The sequence below is a fragment of the Chelonus insularis genome, unplaced genomic scaffold (assembly GCF_013357705.1).
Source record: "Chelonus insularis isolate UGA/USDA-ARS -01 unplaced genomic scaffold, ASM1335770v1 contig_88_pilon, whole genome shotgun sequence".
NCBI lineage: Eukaryota > Metazoa > Arthropoda > Insecta > Hymenoptera > Braconidae > Chelonus > Chelonus insularis.
The window spans coordinates 2,230,934-2,243,756 of NW_023276776.1; the positions used below are offsets into that span (position 1 = coordinate 2,230,934).

The 12,823-nt window shown below is 29.3% G+C and overlaps 3 protein-coding genes across 9 annotated transcripts; all 3 read left to right on the forward strand.

Annotated features, from left to right (window-relative positions):
- The first annotated feature begins 161 nt into the window (after window positions 1-161).
- On the forward strand, window positions 162-3,459 carry LOC118071874 (myb-like protein P). Of its 3 annotated transcripts, none has more exons than XM_035091332.1 (4): window positions 162-762; window positions 1,362-1,472; window positions 1,641-2,120; window positions 2,218-3,459. In XM_035091332.1, exons 1-4 carry the CDS (start codon window positions 667-669, stop codon window positions 3,403-3,405), a joined length of 1,875 nt encoding a protein of 624 aa, XP_034947223.1. In that variant the 5' UTR covers window positions 162-666; the 3' UTR covers window positions 3,406-3,459. The 3 variants fall into 3 exon arrangements, with proteins under 3 accessions (XP_034947223.1, XP_034947225.1, XP_034947224.1); XM_035091334.1 differs by lacking the exon at window positions 162-762 and adding an exon at window positions 1,127-1,150; XM_035091333.1 differs by lacking the exon at window positions 162-762 and adding an exon at window positions 1,156-1,279.
- A 348-nt stretch (window positions 3,460-3,807) lies between these two features.
- Vamp7 (Vesicle-associated membrane protein 7) lies at window positions 3,808-5,464 on the forward strand. Its single transcript, XM_035091336.1, has 5 exons — window positions 3,808-4,051; window positions 4,341-4,552; window positions 4,714-4,851; window positions 4,924-5,082; window positions 5,169-5,464. The coding sequence occupies exons 2-5, from the start codon at window positions 4,349-4,351 to the stop codon at window positions 5,328-5,330; spliced, it is 663 nt and encodes a 220-aa protein (XP_034947227.1). The 5' UTR covers window positions 3,808-4,051; window positions 4,341-4,348; the 3' UTR covers window positions 5,331-5,464.
- A 549-nt stretch (window positions 5,465-6,013) lies between these two features.
- On the forward strand, window positions 6,014-12,582 carry LOC118071662 (proton channel OtopLc-like). 5 transcript variants are annotated; one of them, XM_035090922.1, is made up of 10 exons: window positions 6,014-6,672; window positions 6,752-7,318; window positions 7,401-7,607; window positions 7,843-8,090; window positions 9,394-9,627; window positions 10,133-10,335; window positions 10,411-10,721; window positions 10,930-11,095; window positions 11,215-11,497; window positions 11,604-12,309. In XM_035090922.1, the coding sequence occupies exons 3-10, from the start codon at window positions 7,521-7,523 to the stop codon at window positions 12,307-12,309; spliced, it is 2,238 nt and encodes a 745-aa protein (XP_034946813.1). In that variant the 5' UTR covers window positions 6,014-6,672; window positions 6,752-7,318; window positions 7,401-7,520. The 5 variants fall into 5 exon arrangements, with proteins under 5 accessions (XP_034946813.1, XP_034946815.1, XP_034946816.1 ...); XM_035090924.1 differs by having other exon boundaries at window positions 6,752-6,850; window positions 6,928-7,607; XM_035090925.1 differs by having other exon boundaries at window positions 6,752-7,607; window positions 11,604-12,582.
- The last annotated feature ends 241 nt before the right edge of the window (window positions 12,583-12,823 follow it).

Below are 12,823 nucleotides of genomic sequence, written 5' to 3' on the forward strand. Positions count from 1 at the left end.
ATGAAGATATGGTAATTCCTTGCCCACCACCGTCTACTCCATTAAGATTATTTGAATCCCACACAGTACCATCAAAGTTTCTCAATTGTCCAGCTGCTAATTCATCAAGATTTCCCAATAGATCTGACCCCAAGAAGTGTGGATGTCTTTGAAGAGTGATGAATTCTGAAAATAATAAAATAATGGAATAGTAATAAAAAAATATCGATCAGGAATTCATGATTGAGTTAATGATATAGAATAAAATTGTTTATTGCGCCGACGCTGAACGATAGTCACCCTCCAGAGAGGTTTGATATCGTTGAGTCACCGGACAGAGGGTTGTAGGCCGATATTGTTGCGCTTGCGCGTCTAAATTGTCTAAAAAAAAACAACCCTATCGTTTGGATATTCACTTGGCATAATCAGTAGCGATAGTAGAGTATTAAATTGTTCATTTTTATATTCTATCATGGTGTACATGTGAATACAGTTTTTATGGCCTATTTACGCCTAATAGAAAAAGGAAAAGTAGAAGATGAAGAAGAAATTTAAATTTTACATAAAAATTAAACGAAAAAAAATCGAAAAAAGTATCAAAAGATAAATTATTGCTTTATGAATAGTGATAATAAAGAAAATATTGAAAGAAATTACATAATTATTTGAAGAAAAAAAAGAAAGATAATGAATGGGTCACCACAAAATTCAGAGGTTGTCGCCATCAGGCGTGCCGGTACAGACAATAGTGATGAAGAGGAATGGAGTGCCATTGTTGAATGTGTATTTACTTTTTTGTTACTATTACTACTTTTTAAAAATAAATTTTTATCTATATTTTATACGCCTTAAAAAGTGTGATAAAAATTGAGTTGCACTGATAAATTTTTTAACTTATCAAATTATCCCACGGTCAATAGTTTAATCTTTATTGTATCTTTTATAATTCGAAATATTGTAAAGTTTTTATCCATTAATTGCTTTATTCACTGAGATAATTTTCAATTGATATGAAAGTGGAAGTAATTATTTCACAACTGAAATAGATAATGGAAAAGGGAAAATTCATGTAAAGGAAATCGTATATACGTATAGATATATACCATATGTTATAGCGACTGGTTCTAATAATATAACAGTTGCGAATAAATGCTCTTCACATATTTTAAGTGTATATGCTGATCAGTAATATTAGAGTATTTACTTCTATAAACATTACTCTATTAACATCTAATGAAGTTTAATAAATATTTTAATTCATATCCATTTAAAGAATTAAATTGAATAAATATTTCTAAGTGTAATCTTGTTAATTGAATGATAATTTTATTTTTAATTAAGGTATTTATTATATTTAATATTATAGTATATTATTTTTTTAGTCTGTATTAGAAAGATCCCCATCAGATCGTGTAACACGAGCAGATGAAGATCGTCGACGTCGGACTATTATTGTTGAAAAGAAAAACGGAACGTATGGTTTTACGTTACAAGTAAGCAAATGTCTCATATTTAAATATATACATATATTAAATAATTCAGCTATTAAATTATCATTTATTTTCCTTGTGAGTTGTTTGTTCAATATTTACAACATATTGAATTTTTGATAAATGATTTTATATTATAATATAAGAGATTAAAACAAATCTTTTTTTCAGAGTTATGGAATTCATTATAAACGTGAACAAGAAATAGAAATGGTAACATATGTTGATTATGTTGAATATGATGGTCCAGCTTTTAAAGCAGGAATGAGAGAAGGAGATGTTATTTTGTCAATAAATGGTCATGAAATGGATCGAGCTGATCACAAAACGCTCGTGAATTTTATTAAAAATTGTGACTCACGAATGCGGATGGTTGTTTCATTTGAGGATTGTGTAAGAAAGGTAGAATTACATATGCGTTATATTGAACTTCAAAGAGCATTACAATCACGATTGGCTGAATTAGATAGACTGTGTGAAAGAGAACGGTCAATATTAATGGGAAGATGGAAAACTCATTCACTTCCTGCAAGAAAGAAAGCTCCTAATTGTGATGAAATCGATGATTCAACTTCAGTTACATTAAATACATCTACTGTTCAATGTTGTCGTCCAGCTGCTTCTATTGAACATTTACTATTATATAGTGTAGTAAGTGTTAGATAGGAATAAATTAAAATTAAATACATTTAACAATTGAAAAAATTTTAGTTAATTGATTACATCATAAATAAAAATTTTTTTGCAGTATGCAGATGGTCGTCCATGTCTTATTCCACGATCAACAGCATGCTTAGTAACAATAGGACCACCAAGATCACGAAGTGATCATCATTATTTTTTATCCAAAAATTCTATTGATTCTATAAGTCTGGCACGTCACAGTTATCATCAAGCAAATGGCCTACTTTCTACTCCTGCAAAAACAAAATCTAGTCCAAAACCACCACCATCACCACAGCCATTGAACACAGATTTGGAAAATACACATAATACTTCTCATAATAATTTATGTGTAGCTTGTATCTCTAGTGCTAATAGTCAAAGACAGAGAGATCCGGTTGACAGTGGAAATTTAGATGTTTATGATTTAGCAAGTCCTTGCTGTGATCCAAATTGCGTGCCAAGTAGAAGACGACGAGAAAAACAAAGACGGATGAGAAATGAGCAACAACAACAACAGCAGCAGCAAGAAAAACAACAGGCAGAAAAGCAGCAGAGACAACAGCAACAACAACAGCAGCAGCAGCAGCAAAAGCAACAACATCAAAGTCATAATTGTTCAAGAGCATCAGGGCACAGTCTTCATTCAATTACAAGCAGTGATATGTCAACAACAATTGACAGTGTCGCTTCTTGTTCAACTTCGTTAAGTACTGATACTCTTTATTGGGATCCTAATATCCAACATCGACCACCAACTTGCATTCAATATTCAAAGCCTAAATCATGGGATAATTTAACGACCAAAGCTTTTGGTGGTTATGGATTTGGTTATGGCTATCTAGACACATCAACAAAAACTCACAGTGCTGAAAGACCTAATAAAGGATCTCATCGTTCTAAAACTTCATCAGGATTAAATCAACGTAAATCAGTTTCTAGGTCACATTCTAATAGTTCAACTAGTACACAAAAACATTTTCAACCTACTAAATCTACAGAGAGTTTACTTGTTCAGAGTCCTTATCAGAGTGAAATAGAATCAAATCATAGCTGTGAGTGTCTTGATAAATCAGAGACAAGAAGTGTTCATGACAAGCCTAAAAGACATGAAGAATCTGGATATTCTGGACATCATCATCATCATCATCACCATCATGATCAAAATCACCATCATCATCATCACCATCATCATCAAGGAAGACATAGAAAAAATAGTCATTCAGATAGTAAAATTAGAACCAATAAGACTACAGAAGTTACTCGATTGTAATGAGGCCTAGTTATATATTAATGTATCGAAAAACTAGGTATCAATTTTCATTAATTAACCAATTATTTAATAAACAATTTAATATGTATATTATACCTTAATATTAAATTAATTTTTCTAACTATAAAGCCATCCCGATTAATTTTTTTAATACAATATTGTTCAATTTCAATTAGATAATGAAATGTTAAGGTGTTCTTACCATTTTTGTGCCTCTATTTTAATATATTTTTATGCCATAATAATATATAATATTGAATATAAATGTTTAAAAATGTATTCTGTAAACTTTACACTGTAAAATGATTCTTTATTTTTTATAGTTCTGCATTATCGAGTGTGCATAAATTAGATACTTGACTTCTGTATTGGAAACTTAATTCAAATTAATTACACATTGGAAAGTGTGTCGCTAGTTTACTTCGGATGTTGAAGTGAAATCTTGATTGTGGAATCACAAGTGATTGTCAAAATTATTTGACAGTTGATTACTTATTTATTATTTTAATGACAATCATCTAAATTACATTCATTGTATTATTTAATTAATAATAAATTCAAATTTTAGTTTTAATAAACACAATATCGTAAATTGGTTACAAAGACATTTATCGCAGTCCATAGTTAGTGCGTCACAATCATTCAGGTGAGTCATATAAACTATTATCTTTATCATTAATAAATTATTATTATAATAATACGCTCATGTTGAACTTAATTGACAAATAATTTTGATTTATATTTAATGTTTCATTTTTTTCTGTTTTTATTTATCTAAAAGTTATATTTTTTTGTCATTATTCGACCTAAACATCATTGATAACCTTTTATGAATCAATTTTCGAATACTGTATCATGACAGTGTATGACTGCAGTAATTGATTAATATATTTCATTGATTAATTCATTTATAAATGTATATAATTTTTTTCTAGATTTCAAAATGCCATTACTATACAGTGTTGTTGCCCGTGGGCCAATAGTTCTAGCTAAATATGCATCTTGTACTGGCAATGTTGAGGAAGTGACTGAACAAATACTATCAAAAGTACCACCACATAATGATAAATTAACATATTCGCAAGGCCCATACCTTTTTCATTACATATGTGAAGATAGGATTATTTATCTATGTATTACAGATGATGTGAGTATTTTTTTAATTTAAATCTACATGAATGTTAATTAAAAATTATTTGAAGTTAACACGAATAAATAAAATAAAATAAATAAAAACACGAATAAAAAAAAATTATGAATAAATCTATAATTATTGTCCACTAAACAAACAATTACTCTGATTAATAGGAATTCCAAAGATCAAGAGCATTTTTATTTCTCAATGAAATTAAACGTAGGTTTCAAGCAACCTATGGTCAAGGAGCACATACTGCATTACCATATGCCATGAATACTGAATTCTCAAGAGTTCTTGCTAATGAAATGGTAAATATCTGTTATCATAAAAATATTTTGTTTAATGAATTTTAATCTTTAATTGTTGTTTATCAATTACAGAAGCATTACAGTGAATCAAGAGATATTGATACGCTCTCTAAAGTTCATGGAGAACTTGACGAACTTAAGGATATTATGGTTAGAAATATAGATAACGTTGCAATGAGAGGTGAACGTTTAGAACTTCTCGTTAATAAGACTGAAAATTTAACTAATAATGTGAGTATGATTATAAATTTTTTTATTAATTATTAGAACAAAAGAAAAGTTATTTATAACTATTTTACAATACTATTTAATTTCAGTCTGTTACATTCAGAAAAACTAGTAGAAATCTTGCTCGATCTCTTTTCTGGAAAAATATTAAACTTTACGTAATAATGGGAGCTGTCCTGATTGTCGTAGTTTACTTTATTGTCTCAATGTTTTGTGGAGGTTTAGCTTGGCAAAAGTGTGTTGGTAATTGAAGGCAATAAAAAGTAAGAATAATATACTATTCATTTATTTTAACAGAAAAAAAATATTAATTATTACGAGAACAATAATAAAATATTGTATATATAAATTTAATTAACAAATAAACAATGTTTTTATAAAAAAATATAATTTAAATATAATTTAGATCATTAAAGTAATATTAATTAAAATAATATTAAACAGTAATTTTATATTGTAAAGAAAATGATTATAAAATTACAAAAAATTTATCATTTATAAAATTTTTTCATTGTACGTGATATAGAATAAGAAATATTAGTAAGTTGCAAATATTTGATAATTAAGATAAATATATAATATTCTGAGACATCAATGATGTATGAGTAATTTCCAATTATTATTTCCAATTATTATGTGCAGAAAATTTTTATACATCATTTGATTTATCATCAAAAAAATGTATTTCACTCAAAGTTTAATTTATAATAGTGTATATTTATCTCAATGAATTCTATTAAAGTTTAACACTATGCAATGTATTTTAAATAAATTGAATAGATGTTGCAAAAATTACAAATAAAACAGAAGGGTACTGGACAAAATTTCTCGTCCCTGTTATATTGCCATCTCCCATTTCTTACTCCGTTATGGTCCACAAGGATTTTTATAGCGCTGGCGTCGCAGCTCCCGGGTCATTCCAGCTTCGCAGCTCTCGGGATGTCGATGACTTGTGTGGCGCGCCCTTCGGGGTTACAAAATTTTCGTCTTCTACCGTACGATTGATCGCGCGGCTTGTCTAGTGAAAGTCGGGTGTGGAAGATAACATACTAAAGATACTTTTATCATCTGATATCTCTCTCTTATTTCTATTCTTCCTCTTTTTCCCTCATCAATTCAACAAGTTAAACCTGGTAAAGTGGAGAATAACTGATAAATAAATGACGATTGACCAAAAAAAAAAAGAACTCTTTGCCCTTTCTACTATGAGATATCGTGAGTATTAGTCAATTGGGGGATGAATGTGCATACTTCCGCAAGCTTATATTCCCTGTCACGCTCTTCCGAGTGTCACGCAGAGTGGTATTGCACCTACAAGCATCACATTTGTGATAGTAGTGGTAATCGTGTTAGAATACTACACTACTTTTACTACTGTACCATTGAATCAGGAAAATACACAAAGGGTGGTTAGTTTATTGTACACCGCCTTGTATTATATATTATAAATCTGCCGTGTGTGGAGTTTTCTTTTATATTTTATCACAAACGTATGTGTTCTTGGAAGATTAAAGACTGAAACTCATCTATTTTTATTGTCAGTTTTTAAGTTTATATTGGATTAGAATCTATGTCTTATTTATCAACATTTCGGTGAGTAAATTTTTGTTACTTCAATTGTTTTTAATTTTTTTTGAATAATTTTTTTAATTGTTTTATTTAACCTTCACAGTGTTATTTACAAATCTCGTGAAAGAAGATGAACGGTTTTTTCAATGATTTCCAACCAAAAATAATAGACTCGTGTCATTTGTTTTATATTATTGAGATGGTAAACAATGACTTTCTACACTGTTTGCATGACTCTAAATAATAAAAGTGCTAAAGTACATTTCTTTTGTGAAACAGTGAAAATACAAGTGGTTTTATGGAGACAGACTGCCTTATTCTAGACTAGCATACTGTACGAGTCGTAGAATATTGTGTAAACGAAGAAAATCTTCAGAGGGTCAGAAATAATCCCCATGAGAATGCAGACAGTCTTACGCTTCTTTATCATAAATTCTAGATATTGTGCAATTTATATCTTAAGCTCTGAGTGTTTGACAATGAAACAAATTCGATGCAAAACCACTTGTGTGGTCTGACTATCGCCTTACCGATTCTACTTGAAAGATTTTTATAAATCAATTTACCAGCAACTTGAAGACATTGATAGCTATTAATCCAGTATTTATTTCTGTTTTGGAAGTAAATGAAAGAAAAAGAAAAAAATTTAATCAACAAATAAAGTGAAAAGGTGAGAATAAGGGAAGAAAGATGTATTTTGTATGAAAAGATAATTAAAAGATTAGAGAAGAAAAGTTTTTGTAAACTTACAGGTTGTACGAATATGCTTTTTTTAAAGTGTTACAATTGCTGTATGTCAGTACGGTAAGGATAAAGTACAGATACGGAAGACAAAGAACTTAATAACTTGAGAGTTGAAAGAGATAAGAAACATGGGCGAAAGTTCACCTGACCTTAGCCTTAGGCTTCGTCGGGGGAGTTCTGACTCTCGAGACTTTTTTTACATGGATTTTGCTCAGGTATTTTTTTTTTCTAATTAATGAATTCTTCATTATTTTTTCAAAGACATTAATTAAATATTCAACTGAATTACTTGGATTTATAATTAATCAAATTCATGAGAATTGTCTAATTGAAATTTAGATGAAAGAAATGAATTGATTTTAAAAGTAAGAGACACTTAAAATGTAATTGATTGATTTTGATATGGGAATATATAATTAGTAATGTATGATAATTTTTTTAATTATTAAGGGTATAGATTCAGATATAGAAGAAGTAACAAGGCCCACGAATCATTTAGATGATAATCACTTAGAAGATAATGGAAATTTAGATGATGGTTTCCTACCTTTGGATGATATTTGCACAACGATACCGGAGGAAGCATCAGAGGAATTACGTCTGGAAGAGGAAGAGGCAGCTGCTCTTGAAGCTCGAAGGGAAATTTCAAATTCTCCAGCAATTTCCGGAGACCTTGGGAAATTGCAAAAACCTAATGAGTATGAGTTGTCTTTTATTATTTTTTAAATTCCTCACTTTTTATCATTCACATTTCAATTATTTTTTCAAATTAAATCGATAAAATTTTTTTTATAAAAATTTAAGTCAGCAATAATTGTGTTTATTTAAGTGCAAGATTAATTCAATGAGTTCTCTGATGATTCGTAAAATTTCATTATTTCCAGTGACATCAAACGGTCTTGTTATGCTGATTTAAATTACTTTTATACTTTGTACAATTGGGTATTTTATTGTTTTATTTTATAATTTTATTACAATTTGTCATTTGCCCTATTGTAAGGAGTTTATAGTAGGTACACGTGAAATATATTTTAATAAATTAAGCTCGGGGATTATACGATTGGATGACGGGTGAGTGCAGGGATTTGTCTAGAATAAAGAGTGAGTGACAAATGAGTTGGTCAGTCTACAATGTGGGGTCTGAGAGTGATCGACTACGTTGTGATTTTTATGTAATTGTGTTACTTTTTTGGGCTTTCGTTTCAATCGTGTAATCAAAAAATTATCATGTTAATCAAAGAAACGTCACTCAGGTCAGAAATGAACCCTTTTTATATTTTTATGATATCATACACTTTAGTTATAAATAATAATTAATCCAAACTTTTATATTTCATTAATTAAATTTTTTACTTATTTATTTTTGCATTATATGATGATTAGTTATTAAAAATATTAATATTATCACTTAAGATTTTAATATAAATGAATTCTTAATTTTAAAAAGATGTGTCATGTGTGATAAAAAATTAACACTTCTGTTATTATATTATTTTTAAATACTTTGACATAAGTATTATAATTTCCAATTGGAATAAGAATGAAATTAAAGAGATCAAGTAGCATTGGAAGTGTTGTGCTAGAAAAAAAAAATTCAAGAACAAGAAAAAAAAAATGAAAAAGGATCAAAAAAGGATATAAAGCTTCTTGGACGTACCCTTATGCACAATGAGTGAATACCACTCAGTCGTTAAATCAACCCCTCAACTTTTTCCCTTGCTCTCTCTTTCTTTCTTTATATATCTTTGTCAATTGCTCCCTTCACAATAGGGCTCTGTCGTTTTCAGAAAACTACGTGATTATTTCAAAAAATTCATGTCTGAGATGCACTACAGTTATCTTTTGTCTCTATATAATTTTTTCTTACACGTTTTATACCGAAGTTTGTTAATTATGTTATAGAGGCATTTAAAAATATTTAGAAAATTATTTAAATAATTAAATATGATTTGTAAGAATTATATTGTAATATCCTTTCTTTTATGTTTCTTTTACTCAAAGTAGTTGGCCAGGACTTCCTGCATCTTTGCCATCACCAACATCACCCTCAGCTGTGATAGTATCACCGGAAACACTTTCAAGAAATAGTAGCAGCTCACCATCTCGAATTCATAGACCAGTTGGTCAATTTGCTTTGGCTTTACCTTGTCCAGCTCGACCAATTCCAGCCGTCTGCTATCCGGCCCCGACCTTCATCGAGGTCACTGATGATATCAACAGTAAACATCTTGGGGCGTATGTCTAATAATTCAATTATTTATAATAATTATTCTATTATTTGAAATTGATCTAATTGGTTAATATTATTTGGTATATATATATAAAACTAAAATTCGATTTAAAATGAAAAATTCAATAGTATAATCCTCGTGATTCCACTAGTCAAACTCCTGCGGACAATCCTCGTGGCTTGAGTACAATTACCGGTACTTTAGAAAATCATACCAGGTCAGCACGACATTGCATGCAATTGAGCTAATATTTTTTCATTTAAATATAGTATTGAATTTCACATGAAGTCATTTATAAAATAGTTTTTTCCTGGAATTAAAGTAAAATAATAATATTGATAGTAGAAGAACTTTTTCACAGAAATTTCAGTGAAATGTATATTTTTAGATTCATGTGAATAAAATGTAAAAAATATTCAAATAATGGAAATATTTTTTTTATTATTCGAGTTATCAGTAAAATTATGTTTAATAATTAGATTGATTATTAATAAAATTATTTTCTTCAGATATGCTCTGGCAACGACTCTTAGTGCACTTTACGGAAAACTACTTGTGGTGATGGGCATAGCATTTCCAATGGCTGAAGTGATTTCTTCATATATTCCACCTTCTTTTTACGAGGGATATTACTTATATCTTTATTTTGGAAGCATGTTTTTTCTCTTTTGTATGTATATATTGATGGTAATAGAGGGAAAACCTAAAAAAAGTAATTTTTTCTATTAATTTTTAATTCAACATCTTTTTAAGAAATATATTTCATAAATTATTAATTTTTTTTTAGAAATTAATGAATCCAAAGAAATAAGTGATATAGACTCTAGTGGATCTTCTAGTGGAGCTGGGAGTGATTCACCTGATAACGAATGCTCTAAAGCAGGATTCATTGCTGCTCAACATTACGGAAGTTTTTACTTAAGAATGGGTGCTGTAGCTTTCGGCATTGGTTCAATGATCTATTCAGGCCTTGAATTTGGTCAATATTTTGAACTGGAGCGAAACACAAAATGTCACAATATAATGTTGGCTCTAACACCAGCAACAAGAATGGCTTTTATTTTCATTCAAATGTACTTTATCTTTTTAAATGATCAAGTAAGTGGTAAGCTAAACGATAATAATACTACGTTTTATCGACACATTCTTAAATTAAGACTTCAAAGAAATACTATCGATCAATAATGACCGATGATTAATGAAGCATTAGAGTGAATGATTTTAACACATAGGTCTTTACTTTGTGCTTAAAACTCAATACATTGGAAAGTCGTTTTTTCATTTTTTTTTATCTTTTTCTTTCTAGCAAATTAAAGTCTCTTCACACCGAGTTCTCGCACGCTTTGGACTTATGCACATGATTGGTACTAATCTCTCTGTATGGTTAAGTGTACTCGTACAGGAAACAAAACATGAAATATTAACATTTTATAATCCTGAAAATAACTCATTAAGAATTTCTCATCGACTTGGTAAATATTAATAATGATTAATTATTATAATTAAAATAATAAATTAATACTTTATTATTAAATTTCACAATGAATTCAATTTTTAAGTAATTAAGTGAAACAATTTTTTTACATTTTAGGAGGGAAAGGAATTCACCTTGGAGGGCACACTCACAGTCATCATGGAGAGCACGTAAGAGTATCAAGAGGACTTAAAGGTCCTCATCATATGTTTGAATGCAGAAGAACCAACATCATGGGGTCATTAGTCCAAGATGCCAGTCCTTTCCTTTTTCCATGTACTATTGAATACAGCCTTATTTGTGCTGCCATTCTTTATGTCATGTGGAAGAATATAGCTAAAACAAGATCTCATTCACTTATGACTTCAACTGGAGCTCGTCATCATGCTCACGCCTACAGGTATGTCATTTATTTATTGACAAAAATTTCACATGCTTTATTATTTAAATATATATAAATATAGTATTAGTAATGTTTATTATATATATTCCTTTTTTTTTTACAGAAGATCGCCACATCATTACAGCGTAGACTGCGCAAGAGCCCATAAGGGTCTTTTCGTTGGAATTTTAATCTTAGTGCTTACTATTATTTCTCTAATTCTTTTTTTTGTTTTAACATCTCGTCCTGAGCTTGTAAGCTTCGCTGTAACGGAAGTAAATATTTGTGAGCTCATGCTCTACGGTATGTCCACAATGGCCACTCTGTTCGGAATGTTTCAAATGAAAAAATTACGCTACGATGGAACTAGGAATCTAGAACTCGACAATATTTTATTAGTAGCTGCCCAAACAGGAATGTTTATTTATTCAACATTTACAATTATTGGTGGACATTTTACGTTAGAAAAGCACACGATTTTAGTGCTCGTTACAGCTTTAGCATCAGTTGTACAAACAACTTGTCAGACTATTTTTATTCTTGATGCTTCACGACGATCAGTTTCAACTCCAGAACAAATTAGAAGAAAACCAGGACGTGAAATTGTAACATTTTTATTAGTAACTAATTTAGCAATGTGGGCAATTAATACCTTAGAAAAAACACGAGCTGAATCACATCCAGTTCAGTTACATTTTTACGGATTATGGGCTTGGACAATTATTACACATGTATCAATGCCTTTAGCAATATTTTATAGGTTTCATAGTACTGTTTGTTTATGTGAAGTATGGAAAAAAGCGTACAAAGTAAAACCAACCTACATGTGACGTCGAAAATTAAAAGGAATGAGGGTGAAAAAATGTTCAAATAACTGTAATCATCATCGACATTTTCCAAGACTTGATGCTATTAATGAAAATGACCCGACTTATTTTATGTGATTCGTCTTGCGATAAGAGTCGCCGCATATTTAATTACCAAAGTTATGACTCTCTCTCTCAGGAAGCAATAATTATTATTATTCTAATATTAATTATTAATCAATTTTGCAATTAAAATAATATATTTTGGTTATTTTTCAGTATTATATAACTCAAATGATAAAATGACTATAAAGAATTTAAAATAAATTAAAAATTTTCTAATTTTTTATTTATTTATTAATATAACATAAAGAGATATATTCATTTCTACAAATGAACATTTTTAGAAAATACTTGAAATATATTATTTATTTGCAAAAAAAAACTCACGTAATAGAATTTTAAATATACCAAAAATATGAAAATTTACGCTAATAAGTCTATTTAATGTAAAGGATTTCCGTTAAAAGCGGATAAT